Source organism: Hemitrygon akajei, chromosome 31 (assembly GCF_048418815.1).
Source record: "Hemitrygon akajei chromosome 31, sHemAka1.3, whole genome shotgun sequence".
Lineage (NCBI taxonomy): Eukaryota > Metazoa > Chordata > Chondrichthyes > Myliobatiformes > Dasyatidae > Hemitrygon > Hemitrygon akajei.
In genome coordinates, this window is record NC_133154.1 from 22422051 (window position 1) to 22441550 (window position 19500).

The 19500-nt window shown below is 43.9% G+C and overlaps 1 protein-coding gene across 4 annotated transcripts in view; it reads left to right on the forward strand.

The window, feature by feature from the left end:
* Positions 1 to 19500, forward strand: part of pold1 (polymerase (DNA directed), delta 1, catalytic subunit) — a 228747-nt gene that overhangs the window by 132022 nt on the left and 77225 nt on the right. For all 4 annotated transcript variants that reach the window (XM_073033971.1, XM_073033969.1, XM_073033968.1 and 1 more), the window contains exons 18-19: positions 10194 to 10289; positions 15068 to 15205. In XM_073033971.1, the coding sequence (XP_072890072.1) occupies positions 10194 to 10289; positions 15068 to 15205 (234 nt within the window). The remainder of the gene's footprint in view (positions 1 to 10193; positions 10290 to 15067; positions 15206 to 19500) is intronic.

Consider the following 19500-nt stretch of genomic DNA (forward strand, 5'->3'; position numbering starts at 1 on the left):
AAAAACAAAACAAACCCCTTTCCTCCCTCACATCCGCACAGCCACTCACATATACAGACAGGCCAGCGACCCCAGGACAAGCCACCTCCGGGCCTTCAGCCTCCAGCGGACTCTCAGACTTGCAGGCATCAGGTCTGTGATTTCCCCAGCAGACACGCGGACTCCCAGACATTCGGTCTCTGATTCCACCCCAGTGGACTCGCTGACCCAGGGCTTTGACCATTGGGCCTCGACTCTGGATTTCTAATCGACCTTTGGGCTTCTATTTTCAATATCATTCCCAAGACTTGCCAATGACAAGACCCTGAACTCCATGCCGTAAGCTCCAGACTCACTGTTTCGCTTACCAAGCATATTACTGCTCGCATAGACCTCCAATTCTGGGACTCGCTACCCTGGGGGTCGGGGGGGTGGGGTGGGGGTTGCTCAATCCATCCACATGTCTTTTGCCATACGTCCATGTTCTGACCTTTGAAGTGGAGGCCTAGACTCCAGCCTAACTTTGTCAATTCCCTGTCCCTAAACCCTGAACTGACCTCTAAATCCCCTCTGTCCCTAAAACCATCTCTTTCTGACCCACAAATTAAATGAGGTCTGCAGCTCGGGCCCATCTTGACCGGAAGTCTTAATCAATGTTTTGGCATAAACCCAGGTTATTTAGAATATCAGGGTGTTGTTTCTGGTTATTTTCTACCTGAACCATTCGGTCTAAAGCCAGCATTATGTTCACTTCTTATCTTAATGCTCCTCACTCAACTGAACACAGCATGTAATGTTTGGGAGAGAGATACTTAGGATGTTTCAGTCAGTTTTTGAAAGGATTTAACCCAGTGCTACTAGTGCATTCCTGAAAAATAAAGTCATTTATGGGATTGCATTTCCCCTTTTCACCTTCGTATTTCCCTCCTTAAATGCCCTCCTGTATCCCTTTACATTTCTCATCTTTCCAGCCTCTTCAGGAACATGCTGTCCCCGAACATGCCTTGTTTATTTCTGAGCTCTTATCTGTGTGGTCTTGATGGATATTTCTCAAGGATTTTCTTTATTACGACTGTCATAAATATCTACCAATTCAATTTAGAAACATCCTCCGCCTCTGTTACTCTGGAAGCATATACACATTTAAATACCGAGCTGCCTTCAGTCCTATTGTTGTAATTGTTATAATGATCTAAGCCCAGAAGCTGACCAACACTCTTGAGTTGATCTGTGTGGCTTCTTGCATTAAAATAAGTGCCGTCTGGCTGAGTGTACCTTCCATATTCCCTGTTCCGCCCCTCCCTGGACTTGCCAGTGTTAAACTCTACATTTGCTTCAGCTTTCTCATCCTATACTACTTCAGGCCCCACGTCTTGCCACAAACACGAGAAAACCTGCAGGTGCTGGACACCCGGGCAACACACACAAAACGCTGGAGGAACTAAGCAGGCCAGGCAGCATCTGTGGAAGAGAGTACAGTCAACATTTCGGGCCCAGACCCTTCAGCAGGACTGGGAAAAAATAGACGAGGAGTCAGAGTTAGAAGGTGGGGGAGGGGAAGAAGGAACCCCACCTTCTAACTCTTTCACAGTGCTCAACAAAAGTATCTTTCAGTCAACAGTAAGGACAGTAAGTGTGGGGAGAGCCAGTCTTGGATAACTAAGGAAATAAAAGATAGTATCAAATTAAAAGCTTATGCGTACAAAGTCGCAAAGAGTAGTGGGAGACTGGAGGATTGGGAAAACTTTAAAAAGAAATAGAGAACAACTAACCAAGAAATAAGGAAAGGGAAGATAGAGTATGAAAGTAAATTAGCACAAAATATAAAAACTGATTGCAAAAGTTTTTATTAATATATAAAGCGAAAGAGGGTGGCTAACGTCAACGTAAGTCCCTTGGAAGACGAGAAAGGGAAATTGATATTGGGTGATAAGGAAATGGCTGAGGCATTGAATGACTATTTTGTGTCAGTCTTCACAGTGGAGGACACATCTAATATGCCAAAGAAGGATGATATGGACGAAATGGGAGGTGAGGACCTCGATAAAATCACTGTCACTAAAGAGATAGTGATGAGCAAACTAGAGGGCCTGAAGGTAGATAAGTCCCCTGGTCCTGATGGGTTGCATTCCAGGGTGCTGAAGGAATTGGCGGAGGTTATAGTAGACTTGGTAATCATTTATCAAAACTTTCTAGACTGGGCAGGTCTCAGCGGTTTGGAAGACAGCAAATGTCACGCCAATTTTTAAAAACAGGATGTAGGCAAAAGATGGGCATCTATAGGCCAAACACAAGGAAATCTGCAGATGCTGGAAATTCAAGCAACACACACAAAATGCTGGTGGAACGCAGCAGGCCAGGCAGCATCTATAGGAAGAAGTACAGTCGACGTACAGAGAGTGGAGAATCTGTGGAATTCTCTGCCCAGGGAAGCAGTTGAGGCTGCCTCACTAAATATGTTTAAGATACAGTTAGATAGGTTTGTACATAGTAAGGGAATTGAGGGTTATGAGCAAAAGGCAGATAGATGGAGCTGAGTTTACAGACTTTAACTTTTTTAACTTTTAACTTGAATGCAAAAGTAAGGTTCAATGCAGTGGGAGAGCCTCACTTTATCTTTAGATGTTAGTAGCACAATCACTTTACAGTGGTAGCAACTGGTGATTGGAGGTCAGTTCCTACCGCTGTCTATAATGTGCTTATATGTCCAAAATGTCAAAGTAAATTTATTATCAAAGTGCATATATGTCATCATATACTACTTCGCAATTCATTTTCTTGCAGGCTTTTGCAGAAAAGTAAAGAATACAACAGAATTTATGAAAAACTATACATAAACAAAGACCCACATTCAACCAATGTGTGAAGGATGGCAAAAGAAAAATTATGCTGAGAACATGAGTTGTAGAGTCCTTGAAAGTGAGCCTGCCTGTTGCAGAATCAGTTCAGAGTTGTAGTGAGTGAAGTTATCCACACTAGTTTAGGAACCTTATGGTTGTGAGCTAATAATGTTCCTGAACGTCTTGGTGTGGGGCATATAATGCATTACGCCAGTTGCTACATTACCCTGCCACTCAACCAGCTAAGTAGCATTGTTAGGGTGAATGTGCACAGTCTTTTTCCCAGGCTTGAGAAATCAAGAAATGGAAGGCGTATGATTAAGGTGAGGGGGAGAGATGTAATAGGAACTTGAGTGGCAACTTTTTCACCAGAGGCTCTCTATATGGAATGAGCTGCCAAAGGAAGTGGTTGAGACAAGTACATTAACAACCTTTTAAAGACACTTGTACAAGGTTAGGAAGAGTTTAGAGGGATAAAGGGTAAACACGGGCAAATCAAAGTTAAAAGTAAATTTATCAAAGTACATGTACAGTACTTGCAAAGTTTTAGACACATATGTAAAGCTATGGTCCCTTAGATGTTTGCACAGTACTGTATTTGTCAATGTGGAGCAGAAAGTGAGTTTGTAAACCTGGCAGGAGCAAAGGATGTTGGCAGTGGTGAGGGTGGAATGCTGCGGGAGGAGTGTGGCAAAGGTGGCAGAGGAGGAGTGCCAGGGGCAACGGGTTTTGGTGTGGGTGCAGACACAGCCAGCCCTGAGACAGCAGGCAAGGTCATTTGATTCCAGACAATTGGTTTACTGATCATTACAAAATGTCTGTCTGGTGCTTTCTGCTCTCCCCCATCTCCCTTCCTTTTTTCCCAACCATAATTCTTCTCTCCCTGCCCCCCTTTCCACTCTCAGTCTACAACAGAGACCCATATCAGAATCAGATTTATCATCACTCATATATGCCATGAAATTTGTTTTATTTTTGTGGCAGCAGTGCAGATCCGTACATAAAATTAGTATGGTGCTACGCAAAAGTCTTGGGCTCTAGCTATATATACGTGCCTAAGACTGGTCAGCAGCACAGGGGCGCCGCAGGGAACCGTACTCTCTCCGGTCCTGTTCACCCTGTACACATCAGACTTCCAATATAACTCGGAGTCCTGCCATGTGCAGAAGTTCGCTGATGACACGGCTATAGTGGGGTGTGTCAGGAATGGACAGGAGGAGGAGTATAGGAAACTGATACAGGACTTTGTGATATGGTGCAACTCAAACTACCTGCGTCTCAATATCACCAAGACCAAGGAGATGGTGGTGGACTTTAGGAGATCTAGGCCTCATATGGAGCCAGTGATCATTAATGGAGAATGTGTGGAGCAGGTTAAGACCTACAAGTATCTGGGAGTACAGTTAGACGAGAAGCTAGACTGGACTGCCAACACAGATGCCTTGTGCAGGAAGGCACAGAGTCGACTGTACTTCCTAAGAAGGTTGGCGTCATTCAATGTCTGTAGTGAGATGCTGAAGATGTTCTATAGGTCAGTTGTGGAGAGCGCCCTCTTCTTTGTGGTGGCGTGTTGGGGAGGAAGCATTAAGAAGAGGGACGCCTCACGTCTTAATAAGCTGGTAAGGAAGGCGGGCTCTGTCGTGGGCAAAGTACTGGAGAGTTTAACATCGGTAGCTGAGCGAAGGGTGCTGAGTAGGCTACGGTCAATTATGGATAACTCTGAACATCCTCTACATAGCACCATCCAGAGACAGAGAAGCAGTTTCAGCGACAGGTTACTATCGATGCAATGCTCCTCAGACAGGATGAAGAGGTCAATACTCCCCAATGCCATTAGGCTTTACAATTCTACCGCCAGGACTTAAGAACTTTTTAAAAGCTATTATTAATGCTTTTTGAGATAGTGATTTAGATGCATATCATATTTTTTTTACTGAGTTAAGTATTGTATGTAATTAGTTTTGCTACAACAAGTGTATGGGACATTGGAAAAAAAGTTGAATTTCCCCATGGGGATGAATAAAGTATCTATCTATCTATCTATCTATCTATCTAGTACTGTATATGTCACCATGTACAACCGTGAGATCCATTTCTTGCGGGCATAGTCACTAAATCCAATAACCATAATAGAATCAATGAAAGACCACACCAACAAGGTGGACAAGTGTGTAAAAGACAAACTGTGCAAATACAATAAGAATTTTTTTTAAAAAAAAGCGATAATAAATATTGAGAACATGAGATGAAGCATCCTTGAAAGTGAGTTCTTGGGTTATGGGAATAGTTCAGTGATGAAGTTATCCCCTCTTGTTCAAGAGTCTGATTGTAGCTGTTCCTTAACTTGATGCTGTGAGTCCTGAAGCTCCTGTGTCTTCCTGAGGGCAGCAGTGAGAAGCGAGCATGACCTGGGTGTTGGGGGTCCCTGATGATGGATGCTGCTTTCCTGCGAGAGCACTCCACTTAGACGTGCCCGGTGGTGGGGAGGGTTTACCTGTGATGGACTGTGCCGTATCGACTGGGGATAAAGTAGATGAGCATTTTGACAGGCATTGACTGGATGGGCCAAAGGGCCTATTTCAGTGCTGTGTGACTCTTTGGTGGTAGATCAGCACTTGCTAATGGCAAGAGTGGATTTCAGGCAGGGACAGTTGTGGCAATAGCTTGTGGCTGCTAAAGCTGTGACATCTGTTTGATCTTTCTGAGAATAGTTCATGATCCACCCTTCGACTTCTGATTCAGGCATGTCCCTCGCATACTGATTGCAAAATAAAGGGACTTGAGTCAGCTAGCTGCAAGCACATCTGACTCTGCAGGGGCCTGGGCACCAGCATGCTCATTAGTGCTACAGGATTTGTGTAGCAAGTTTAGCTAGTTCTGGCATTAACAGGTGTTTTTATTTTTATTTAGTGATAGAGCACCGTCACAGGCCCTGCCAGCCCAACAAACCCGCGCCGCCCAGTTACACCCAATGTATCAAATTAATCTACTAACCTCTACTGTTTGAACTGCAGGAGAAAAACCCATTCAGTCATGGGGATAATGTACAAGCTCCTTGCAGGCAGCAGCAGGAATTGACCCCGGGCCACTGATACTGTAATAGTGTTTCACTAGCAGCAATGCTACCATGCTACCCCCCCCCCCCCCAAAATGAACAGGATTACCGTATAGCGAGATGCGTTCTTGCTGAGGAGAAAGGCACGATATTGCAGCGTTTTTTTCCTCTGTTGTACTGTGTGATGTGGCTATTTGCCCGCAGCTTCTGACTTCCCCTTCGTAGTCACACTTGCAACGGAGAGGTGCAGACTGGAGGTGAGAGCAAGAGGCGGACTCGAGCTGATCACCACAGCTTTGTGCTTCTGGGTGGCCGGCGCTGGGCTTTTCTTCGAGGTTTCCACCCGAGATTCTTGTGCGACAGATGAATTAAAAGGGGGGGGGGGTGCGTTGGAAGCATTAATTCTCTTTGAAAGTAAGAGGCTAATTCTCGCCAATAAACATGTTTGCGCTGTTACTATATTGCAAAGTTGGAGGTCTCAAGCCACTTCTGTTGAGTTTACAGACATAACTGAAAAGTGGCACTAACTGGGCGCAGAATTGATGATCTCATCTGAATTATGGATGGCTCTCGCAGAAGCTACAGCAGAGAAATTGATCATTTGGTCTGATTGGTCGGTGCCATCCCACCCTGTCCCTTAAATCCTATCCTCTTAGGTTATATTAAACCTATCTTTAATTTTGTCCATGTGTTACTCTACAGCCATAACGTCCATCTTCTGACTTCTCTGTAAAGAACTTAACTTAAATCCCTGTTGTTTGGCTTTCTTACACTGATGAAAGCCTGTCTCCTTGTTAATGCCCACATCCAGGGAATTGTCATAATTTGTACTTAATGTGTCAATCTACTTAACCTGCTGCTGTTCATCTTCTGCGTCAGGAATAATGTTCACGGACTGCTTTCTGAATGCCTGGCTCCTTGCACAATTGTTTCTCAATGGTGTATTGGAAAGGAGTGTGAGCAGAGGACACGTCGGACTAGCTATGAGTTGCATAAGACATGTTCCAGTACACTGGGAATTGAACTCAAATTTTGCTTTTCATGTCACTTTTGTACCACATGACTCCACAGATGTGATCGACAATGGGGATGAGCCACGTAGATGGAATGGCTGCAACAGGAGATCGAGCTTGGATGTTCTGTAGTGAGTGATAGGAGGCAAGGAACATTTGTGCCACTGAAGTGCCAGGCAGCGATCATCTCCCACAGGAGAGAACGTAGCCACCTTCTCTTGTTCAGCAGGCTTCATGGGTCACCATCAAATGGGTTGGTAGGTTCTTGATTAGTCAGGGCATCAAATGTACGGGGAGAAGGCAAGACAGTTGGGTTGTGAGGGAAAATAAATGAGACATGATCGAATAGTGGAGCAGACCCGATGGGACACATAGACCATTCATTTAGCTGTGTTACTGGATCACCAACCCCCTCAATCCCATTCTCCCTGAACCCCTTTACTATTCAAGAGCCCATCAACCTCAGTTGGCTTGCTTTCTCCAGGTTCACTATTCGAATCCTCTCTCAAACCCTCCAGAATTGTAAGCGTTTCTGTCAAGTGTGTTCTTTGCAGAAAACTTATTCACCTCAACTCTGAATGGATCCCCTGAACTACAGACTCACCTCCATGAACTCAGCACCTCGTGCTTTCAGGGGTATTTATTTATTTGGGTAGTTTGCTGCCTTTTGCTCATTGGCTGTTTGTCAGTCTTCGTGCATAGTTTTTCATTTGGTTTTGTTGTATTTCTTTGTTCTACTGGGACTGGCTGCAAGAAAATGAATCTCGGTAGTATATTGCAACGTATATGTAGTTTGATAATAAATTTACTTTGAACTTTGTCTCTTTTGCAAGGAGTGCAGCCTAGTGTGCTTGGTATTTCTTGGTAAATGCACCATCCCCATCTATTAGTTGTTTTCTGAACAGATCTGTGATAACTTTATTGTGGTGCTGACAACTGAAGTGTTAATAGCACTCTGCAACAACCAGAAGGTCTGTATAAATTAGAGATTTTTCTTTTTTTGTATTCCACTTTGGAAACAAACTGTAGACTTTTTCACAAACAAAAGAGAATCTGCAGATGCTGTAAATTCATAGACATTTTCATTATTTTTAGCCTTCTTTGCAGGACACTTTTTCACCATTGGCACATTTCAATCCGCTTTGCTGTTTTACCGCAATGAGTTTTCTTTCTTCCAGGAAATAATTGACCTGAATGTCCATATGAGGTCCTTGCATCTTACTGCATTATATTTTCTATTTATCAACACATTATGCCAGTTAGTCTCTTCCTGTGTGCTGTTCCAGTCTTTCTTTGCTTCTTGCAATTTGTTGTTTGCAAATTTGGAACTTGCATCTCCTATTTCTGAGCTCAGGTCACGTATAGAAATGATGGACATATACCATGGGCTTTCTCTAGGCACTGCAGGTCTGCCGGAAGTAATTTCATTCACCACCACCCCCCTTCCCGGTAGCTCCATAATTCTCATCATCATTGTCTGGCAATGCTGACGTTATGCTTTTCAGGTGCACACACGCTAGGCTAACACGCAGCATGGACACTTTTGTTTGTACTTGCATGCTCGTGGACATTCTTTGCTGTGCCCTGTTTGTTACTTTCCAGTTTCAGGGAGGGGGCCCGACTAATGGGTGGGGTGTCTTTAAAAAGGTGCCTGTCTGTGGAAAAGAGTAAACGGTCAACATTTCGGGCTGAGACGTCCTGATGAAGGGTCTCGTCCCGAAATATCGATTGTTTACCCTTTCCATGATGCTGCATGGCCTGCTGAGTTCCTCCAAAACTTCGTGTGTGTCACCAAACCTTTGATTTGTTTTGTTAATGGCCCTTGTATAATGAACAGTTTCTCCATTTAAAAACCTGAATGATTTTAACCAACCCTCCCCCAAAGTAAAATTTCTCATTAAGCTCCAATGTTTTTGGGAAATGATTTCAAATTCTTCACTCTATTTAAAATGCGTCTGACGTGTGAGTGGTTTCGGTGAGAGCTGCTGTCTGACGTCAGGTTTTGCTTCATTCTTTGACCCGCCCTGCTGAGTGCAAGATTATTATCATTGAACCGTACACATGTACACACCTAAATAAAACAAGGGTCCTCAGTGACAAAGGTGCAAAACAAACTACATGTATCTCATTCAGCAATGGTATTAAAAGATAACCGAAACCTAATCTATAGACGTACAAGTTGATATAAGGTGCATATGCAACACACTGAGTACTGTGCAAGTCTTAGGCACATATATACAACTAGGGTGCCTAAGACCTCTGCACGGTACTACTGTTTTTGTCAATGTGGAGTGGACACAGAGTTTGTAGATCTGACAGGAGCAAAGGATATTGGGAATGGTGAGAGCTGAGCGCCATGGGAGGGGTGTGGGACAAACAGCAGGGAAGGTGTGCCTGGGGTGGGCGTGGCAGGGAACTGGCATGGGGGCAGACCAGAACCAGCCTTGAGACACCAGGAAAGGTCATTTGATTCCAAAAACAATTTGTGCATTGATCATTACAGAGCATCTCTCTGGTGCTTCCTGCGCCCTTCCAACTCTCAGTCAACGATAGAGACCCATAGCAGAATCAGGTTTGTCATCACTCGTGTGTCATGAAATTTGTTTCAATATACAACAGCAGTACAGTGAAATACTGCGGTTCTTTGCAGAAGTCTTTGGCACCCTAGCTATATACTATATACATACATATGCCTAAGAATTTTGAACAGTATTGTATGCAGTTATGTGAAATTATATTCCTCAGGGACAAAGCTGCAAATCAAAGCACATATATCAAATACAGCAATAATATTAAAAGATTATGAAAAAAACTTCTATAGTTATACATGTCGATTTAAAGTGCCTATATGACATATAGTTAAATATACAGCATTATTGCTCTTACTGGCACTGTCATAAATAATGTTTACTGGGTGGTAACAGGATGTTTAGAAGTCTCATAGACTGGGGTAAGAAGCTGCTACCCAGCCCCACAGTCCTTGTTCTTCTTCTGTGGTACCTTCTGCCTGAGGGTAGGAGGTCGAAGAGATTATGGGACAGATGGGAGGCATCCTTGGACAATGACGAGGGCTCTGCAAGTGCAGTGCTTCTCGTGTATGTCCTGAATGAGGTGGGAGGGGTCTAAGGCAAGGTGAGAGAGATGATTCGCTCAGCCTCTGCAAAATCTGTTGCAGAGTCCTTGCCCCGTGGTTCATATTGAAAAAAAACTTGCACATTTCTTATCTGTTTTTCCTTTTTGCAGTAATGAAAGTCTTACTTTTTACTATGAGAAATTTTAAGCTGGGGTTTTAACTTTTTCCAACAGAGTGTCACTGGATTCGGGCGACAGATGATTGAGAAAACGAAACAGCTGGTTGAGTCTAGGTACACCATCGCAAATGGTTACAAAGCAGATGCAAAGGTAGGGGCTGGTCTATTTTACTGAAGGCAAAATCTGGACTCCAAGAGCTCCAGAAACTTCCGTTATACTAAGGAAAGAAGAACCACCAGGATTCAGAATCAGATTTATTATCACTGACATATACTCAGTGGCCACGTTAGGTACAGGAGTGGAACAGGGTTTGGTCTTCTGCTGTAGCCCATCCATTTCAAGGTTCAACATGTGCATTCAGAGATGCTCTTCTGCACACCACTGTTGTAACTTGTTATTTGAGTTCTTGTCGCTTTCCTGTCAGGTTGAACCAGTCTGGCCATTCTCCTCTGACTTCTCAGTAACAAGGTGTTTTTTGCCCACAGAACTGCCACTCACTGCATGTTTTTTTGTTTTTCGTACCATTCTCTATACACTTCAGAGACTGTGTATGAAAATCCCAGGAGTGCGGTTTCTGAGATGGTCAAACCACTCCATCTGGCACCAACAATCATTCCTCACTCAGTCATTTTGAACACATTTCTTCCCCATTCCAGTATTTGGTCTGAACAACAACTGAACCTCTTGACCATGTCTGCATGCTTTTATACATTGAGTTGCTTACACTTGATTGACTGATTAGTGAGCAGGTATACATAATAAAGTGGCCACTGAGTGTGTACAGTAAATTAAAAACAAGCCCATTCTCAATCTTAAGAAGTTTAAAAATCACTACCCTCCCCAATCTGTCAGCCTGGGATAATCAAATTAGGTATACTATCTGGTCTTTGAATTATTGGGTCCACAGACAGATGAGCACAATGTGGTATATTAACATCCAAGAATACCTCAAATTGAAGAGGCTGAACTGAAGTGGAGAACCAGAGTGGAAATGGCTATTACAAAGGGGCATAATTTTCAATGGATTGGAGGAATATTTAGGGGGAATGTCAGAGTTAGGTTTTGTTTAAATGGAGAGTGGTGGGTGTGTGGTACACACTACCAGTGGTGGTGGTAGAGGCAGACACATTAGAGATATTTAAGAGACTTAGATAGGGAGATGGATGAAAGAGAACTGGAAGGCCACGTAGGAGACCTCAAGTCCCAACACCCTGCCTTTTCATCCAAACACCGGGCTCTGTGGCAGCAGTTTGCTCTGAGCCTACCAGTACTTGACCTTTCCAAATCAGCTTGGCACTTAGCTCAATCCAGCTTTGCTCCCGGATTAGATGGGAGCTCCTCCGCTCCAACTCCATCTCCGACTCTAACTCCATCTCATAGAACATAGAAAACGTGGAGCACAATGCAGGTCCTTCAGCTCACAATGCTGTGGCAAACATGTACTTACTTTAGAAATTGCCTAGGGTTACCCATAGCCCTCTATCTTTCTAAGCTCCATGTTCTTATCCAAGAATCTCTTAAAAGACCCTATTGTATCCGCCTCCACCACCATCACTGGCAGCCCATTCCACGTACTCACCACTCTCTTTTTTTTAAATAAAAAAAAAATTAACCTTGCAATCTCTGTGCTTACTTCCAAGCAGCTTAAAACTGTGCCCTCTCGTGATAGCCATTTCAGCCCTAGGAAAGGGCCTCTGGCTATCCACATGATCAATGCCTTTCATCATCTTGTATATCTCTATCAGGTCACCTCTCATCCTCCATTGCTCCAAGGAGAAAAAGCCAAGTTCACTCAGTCTATTCTCATAAGGCATGCTCCCCAATCCAGGCAACATCCTTGTAAATCTCCCCTGCACCTTTTCTTTAGTTTCTACTTCCTTCTGTAGTGAGGTGATCATAACTGAGCAGTACTCCATTGGGGTCTGACCAGGGTCCTATAGAGTGGTAACATTATCTCTCGGCTCTTGAACTCAATCCATGGTTGAAAGGCCTTCTTAACCACACAGTCAACCTGCACAGCAGCTTTGAGCTCCTATGGACTTGAACTGCAAGATCCCTTTGATCCTCCACACTGCCAAGAGTCTTACCATTAATACTATATTCTACCATCATATTTGACCTACCAAAATGAACCACCTCACACTTAACTGGGTTAAATTCTATCTGTCACTTCTCAGCCCAGTTTTGCATCCTGTTGATGTCCTGCTGTAACTTCTGACAGCCCTTCACACTATCCACAACACCCCCAACCTTTGTGTTACTAACACAAATTTACTAACCTATCCCTCCACTTCCTCATTCAGGTCATTTATAAAAAATGACAAAGAGAAGGGGTCCCAGAACAGATCCCTGAGGCAAACCACTAGTCACCAAGCTGTATGCAGAATATGACCCATCTACAACCACCCTTTGTCTTCTGTGGGCAAGCCAATTCTGGATCCACAAAGCAAGGTCCCCTTGGATCCCATGCCTCCTTACTTTGTCAATAGGCCTTGTATGGGGTACCTTATCAAATGCCTTACTGAAATCTATATACACTACATCTACTGCTCTACCTTCATCAATGTGTTTAGTCACATCCTCAAAAAATTCAATCAGGCTGGTAAGGCACAGCCTGCCCTTGACAAAGCCATGCTGACTATTCCTAATCATATTATGCCTCTCCAAATGTTCATAAATCCTGCCTCTCAGGATCTTCTCCATCAACTTACCAACCACTTCTCATTCACCACTTCTCCTTGAACATGCCACGGTCTGACTGCATCACACCTGTGCGCCTCGACCCTCGAGTCAGCCTCTCCTTCGGTTGCCTCTTCATTGTTTGTGGTGATAGTTTACCACAATTTACCACAGATAAAGTGTTTAGTTGTATTTCTTGCCTTAGGAACCACCAGTAAGTTGTCGTCCAACTTCAGTAGCACCATCTTAAACCAGAAGTCAAGAGCCCAAGAGCCGCGAGTAATGTTGCAGCTCTGTAAAGCTCTTGGAGTATTGTGTTCATTTCTGGCTGCCTCTTTATGTGCAAGATTTAGAGAGGGAGGTGCAGAAGAGATTTACCATGATGCTGCAAGGATTAGAGAGCGTGTCTTCTGAGGAAAGGTTGAGCATGTTGGTGCTCTTCTCTTTGGAGAGGAGGAGGAAGAGAGCTGACTTGATGTGGGCTTATAAGGTGATAGAGGCATAAATAGAGTAGACAGCCAGCAGCTCTTTGCCAGTTGACAATGACTAATTATGAGAGGGCATAACATTAAGATGATTGGAGGAAAGTATAGGCAGTGACGTAGATAGGTTTTTAAACAGTGGTGGCTGCGTGGAACATGTTCCTGAGGATGGTGCTAGAGGCAGATACGTACATTAGGGGCATTTAAGAACTTGGATGGAATATGGATGGAAGGAAAATGGAGGGTTGTGTAGGAGGGAAGATTAGATGAATCTAGGAGTAGGTTAAAAGGTCGGTGCAACGTTGTGGGCCGAAGGGCTTGTACTGTGATGTAATGTTCTATGTTAAATGAGGTTCAAGTTTAATTGTCATCCAACCATACATGAGTAACCCATGAATACAGCCAAACCAAATAGCATTCCTCTGGGGCCATGATCCAAAATGCAGTGCCAACAGTCATACACAGTACATACAAGCTGGCAGTAAACGTACAGACACACCAAAAAAAAAGACCTAAGTCCTTGAGTCCATGAATGTTGTTGGCAAGAACAAGCTGGCAGTCTGCAGACTAATGCAATCCAACTCACCTTCCATCAAGCAAACACTGGAGGGCACCACTGATGCCAGCATGGACGCCACACCACACTGCCTCTGGGCATAGGCTCAACGCCTCTTTCCTGACCAGCTGCCAATGGGCTACACCACGGCCTGAGGCTTAGTTTGTGTTACAACCAAGGCTGTGCAACTATCTTGCTGTTGGGCCCACCAATAAGCCAGTGAGCTGGACTTGTCAATGTCCAACATGTCCAGGTCAATTAGTTGCTGTTGAGACTGCACACTGCCTTTGTGCACTGACTCTGCACTTTTCTGTAGCAACGTGCAACTCCTCTGCCGACAAGCAACTCGCTGATGGGGTGGACCTGCAGGACCTGAAGTTCTTGATATCCAGCAGTGTCTTGCAGTTGTAAAAAAAAGACAAAAAGACCTTTGGTTGACCCCTTAGAGGCTGTTAAGTTGGAGTGGCAGCCATTTCCAATTTAGTGTGTGATGCTTTATGACAGAGTATGGAGTGGCAAGAATAGAATCTTGCAACTCAAGGTTATCACATCTGGCTTATTTAAGGCTTTATCTGTCACACGTACATCAAAACATACAGTGAAATGCCTTGTTTGCATCAAATACCAATATAGTCAAAGGTAGTGCTGGTAGCAGCCTACAATTGTCACCGTGCTACTGGTGCCAACAGAGTGTGCTCACAGTTTATTAACCTGTATCTTCTGTTTGTGTAGCTTGATTTTAATTGTTTCTAGGACCATTTCTTTTTCAAAGTTCACAGTTCAAATGAATTTATTATAAAAGTACATATATCTCACAATATACAACTCTGAAATACATTGTCTTGAGACCACAATCAAAAATCCAATACCATAATAGAATCAACGAAAGATCGCACAGCCAGTGTGCGAAAGACAGCAAACTGCAAATACAAAAAGAAGAATGAAGCACTAAGTATTGGGAACATGAGTGGAGAGTCCTTGAAGTTGAGTTAATAGGTTGTGGGAACAGTTCAGTGATGGGGCAAGTGGTTCCAGAGCCTGGTGAACTGGTTCTGTTCTGTGTGTCAGCTTTATCTACTTGTACAGATGAAGGGTATGGAACACTCTTTATAATTGTGGCTTAGCATACTGTTTCTTCATAATATTGTCTTTTCTGTACAATCAAATGACCTTAGCAATGTCTTATCCTTGACCTGTTACCTCCTCACTAGGTTATTTATGGTGACACCGACTCTGTAATGTGTAAACTGGGAACACAGACGGTGGAAGAAAGCATGGCGTTGGGTCGTGAGGCAGCTGAATGGGTGTCAAGTCACTTCGTTCCTCCTATTAAACTTGAGTTTGAAAAGGTGGGTTGGAAAACTTTTGAGTGTATTGTGATTACTTTACTTTTACTTTATTGTCACCAGACAATTGATACTAGAGCATGCAATCATCACAGCGATATTTGATTCTGCGCTTCGCGCTCCCAGAAGTACAAATCGAATTAAATATAATAACAATTTAAATTACAAATCATAATTAGAAAATAGAAAAGGGAAAGTAAGGTAGTGCAAGTCAGGTCCGGATATTTGGAAGGTACGGCCCAGATCCGGGTCAGGATCCGTTCAGCAGTCTTATCACAGTTGGAAAGAAGCTGTTCCCAAATCTGGCTGTACGAATCTTCATGCTCCTGAACCTTCTCCTGGAGGGAAGAGAGACAAAAAGTGTGTTGGGTGAGTGGGTCGTGTCCTTGATTGTCCTGGCAGCACTACTCCGACAGCTTGCGGTGTAAAGTGAGTCCAAGGATGGAAGATTGGTTTGTGTGATGTGCTGGGCTATGTTCACGATCTTCTGCAGCTTCTTCTGGTCTTGGACAGGACAGCTTCCATACCAGGTTGTGATGCACCCTAGAAGAATGCTTCCTACAGTGCATCTATAAAAATTAGTGAGGGTTTTAGGGGACAGGCCAAATTTCTTCAGCTTAAAATGCAATAAAGGAAGAACTGTGTGCTTACACAATTATGCCCCCTCTCACAGAACTAGAAGCATGCAATTTTGGAAACTACTCTGATAATTTCAACTTTTCGGATTCCAGACCTGTAACTTCTGCCTCCCAATGTGGGCAAGGTGAGCAGGTGGCATGAGAATGTCACCTAGTCGCATGTCGTCTTTAATTGGCATTAAATCGTCTTTTTTAATCGTCATTTTTTTAAATGTAAGTCTTAGAAGTCCCTTTCCCAACAGCACTGGGTGTAGCCTCACTGGAAGAATGTGAAAGAGAAACAAGTGTGGGTCATTTGGCTCCTTTGTTCTGCTGTGCCAGGGTAAATCAATTTAAGCAAGAAGTCTGCTGCCATTTTTTAATGGTAGTTGGGGATGACCAGTAAACTTTGACCTTGCCAGCAGCATCCACGTTTCATGAACAGAATTTGTTTGAGTTCTGCTTGTTACTAACCTCAGAATCCAGTTTAATATCACAAATATATATCGTTGAAATTTGTTCTCTGGCAGCAAGTAGAGTGCAATACGTAAAGAGGCTATAAACTACAATGAGAAATATAAATATATATTGGCAGAGGGGAAGAAGCTGTTTCTAAAAGGTTGAGTGTGTGTCTTCAAGCTCCTGTACCTCCTCCCTTGGATGAGAGTAAGAAGAGAGTTTGTCCTCCGTGATGGGGGTCCTTAATGATGGATGTTGCTGCTGTTCTTTTGACGGTGTCCTGGATGCTGGGGAAGCTAGTGCCCATGGTGGAGCTGGCTGAGTTTACAACTCTCTGCATCTTTTTTAAATCTGGGGCAGTGCCTCTTCCACATCAGACGGATGATGCAGCCAGTCAAAATGCTCTCCACGGTACATCTGTAAAAACTTGCTAGAGTCTTTGGTGATATACAGAAATATAACTTAGTTTAGAATTATGATTGCTGTCCTCAGCCCTCAATCCCCTGCAGCTTGCCTACCAGGAGCACACTGGAGTCGACCATACTGTCATTTACCTACAGAACAGGGCCTACTCCCATTTGGATAAGCAGGGCAGCACTGTGAGGATCATGCTTTTGATTTCTCAAATGCCTTCAGTACCACGTAGCCGTCATTGCTGGGGTAAAAGTTTCATTCAATGTAGTTTGCTTCCATTGTATCCTGGATAATGGACTACCTGACTGGCAGACCACGGTTTGTGCGGCTTCTAGCTGTGTGCCAGACATGGCTATAAGCAGCACTGGGGCCCCACAGGGGACTGTATTGGTTCCCTTCCTGTTTACCCTATATACCTCGGACTTTAGATACAACATATAATCTGCAGCAATTCTCAGCTGACTCGGCAATAGTTGGGTATCTAAAGGGAGGCTGGGGGGATGAAATTATGGTCCTGGTGGAGGACTTTGTCAAATAGATAGATAGATAGATAGATAGATACTTTATTCATCCCCATGGGGAAATTCAACTTTTTCCAATGTCCCATACACTTGTTGTAGCAAAACTAATTACATACAATACTTAACTCAGTAAAAAATATGATATGCATCTAAATCACTATCTCAAAAAGCATTAATAATAGCTTTTAAAAAGTTCTTAAGTCCTGGCGGTAGAATTGTAAAGCCTAATGGCATTGGGGAGTATTGACCTCTTCATCCTGTCTGAGGAGCATTGTATCGATAGTAACCTGTCGCTGAAACTGCTTCTCTGTCTCTGGATGGTGCTATGTAGAGGATGTTCAGAGTTATCCATAATTGACCGTAGCCTACTCAGCGCCCTTCGCTCAGCTACCGATGTTAAACTCTCCAGTACTTTGCCCACGACAGAGCCCGCCTTCCTTACCAGCTTATTAAGACGTGAGGCGTCCCTCTTCTTAATGCTTCCTCCCCAACACGCCACCACAAAGAAGAGGGCGCTCTCCACAACTGACCTATAGAACATCTTCAGCATCTCACTACAGACATTGAATGACGCCAACCTTCTTAGGAAGTACAGTCGACTCTGTGCCTTCCTGCACAAGGCATCTGTGTTGGCAGTCCAGTCTAGCTTCTCGTCTAACTGTACTCCCAGATACTTGTAGGTCTTAACCTGCTCCACACATTCTCCATTAATGATCACTGGCTCCATATGAGGCCTAGATCTCCTAAAGTCCACCACCATCTCCTTGCTCTTGGTGATATTGAGACGCAGGTAGTTTGAGTTGCACCATATCACAAAGTCCTGTATCAGTTTCCTATACTCCTCCTCCTGTCCATTCCTGACACACCCCACTATGGCCGTGTCATCAGCGAACTTCTGCACATGGCAGGACTCCGAGTTATATTGGAAGTCTGATGTGTACAGGGTGAACAGGACCGGAGAGAGTACGGTTCCCTGCGGCGCTCCTGTGCTGCTGACCACCGTGTCAGACCTACAGTCTCCCAACCGCACATACTGAGGTCTATCTGTCAAGTAGTCCACTATCCAATCCACCATGTGAGAGTCTACTCCCATCTCCGTTAGTTTGTGCCTTAAGATCTTGGGCAATGGCAATGGTGCAAGCTGAATCATCTGCAGCTCAACATCAGTAAGACATAGGAGATGGTGATGGACTTTAGGAAGAGAAGGCCTGCGTGGAGGATGTGGATGTGATGAGGACCTACAAGGACCTAGAGGTGCACCTGGATGACAGACTTGAGTGGAGCACCAACACAGAAACCATGTACAAGAAGGGCCAGAGTCACCTCTACTTCCTGAGTATGCAGTATGCATACTTCTTACATACAGTATGCAGCTTCTTTTGTGATCAATTTATTTTAAATATGCAAAATTAATTCAAATATTAATCAATGGTTTTATTAAACTACTTCATGCTTGGAAAGCAACTGTGAATGTTACAGGAAAAATGGAAGATCAGGTTATTGTTTAAATGGTAAAAGATTGCAGCATGCCGCTGTGCAGAGGGACTCGGGAGTGCTTACGCATGAATCACAAAAGGTTGGTTTGCAGGTGCAGCCCGCCATCAAGAAGGCAAATGGAATGTTGGCCTTCATTACTAGATGGACTGAATTTAAGTGCACAAAGGGGATTGAGGGCTGAGGACAGCAATCATAATTCTAAACTAAGTTATATTTCTGTATATCACCAAAGACTCTAGCAAGTTTTTACAGATGTATCGTGGAGAGCATTTTGACTGGCTGCATCATCCGTCTGATGTGGAAGAGGCACTGCCCCAGATTAAAAAAAGATGCAGGCCTCACCTTCACACGCTCTACCAGTCTGTTGTCGCCAGTACAATCTTCTATGTGGTGTTGTGCTGAGGCAATGGCATCAACATGGGTGATGCCAACAGGCTCAATAAACTGGTGAGAAAGGCCGGCTCTGTTATAGGAGTCAAACTGGACACACTGGAGGCTGTGGTAGAATAAAAGACCCTACGGAAAATCCTGGCAATTCTGGACAATGTTTCTCACCCTCTGCACGTCACCTTGGCTGAACAGAGGAGCACTTTCAGTAATAGACCAAGGCAACTGCGCTGCTCCAAAGAGCGTTATATGAGGTCACTCTTACCCATTAGGCTCTTTAGTGTATCAACCTATAGCCAGGGAAGTGATGACTCCCTCTTGTTAGACAGTTCGTGGTAGCTTATTTTTTATTCTTTCTACTTCTGTTGTTATATTCATATCTGTGCATTTGTAATACTACAGT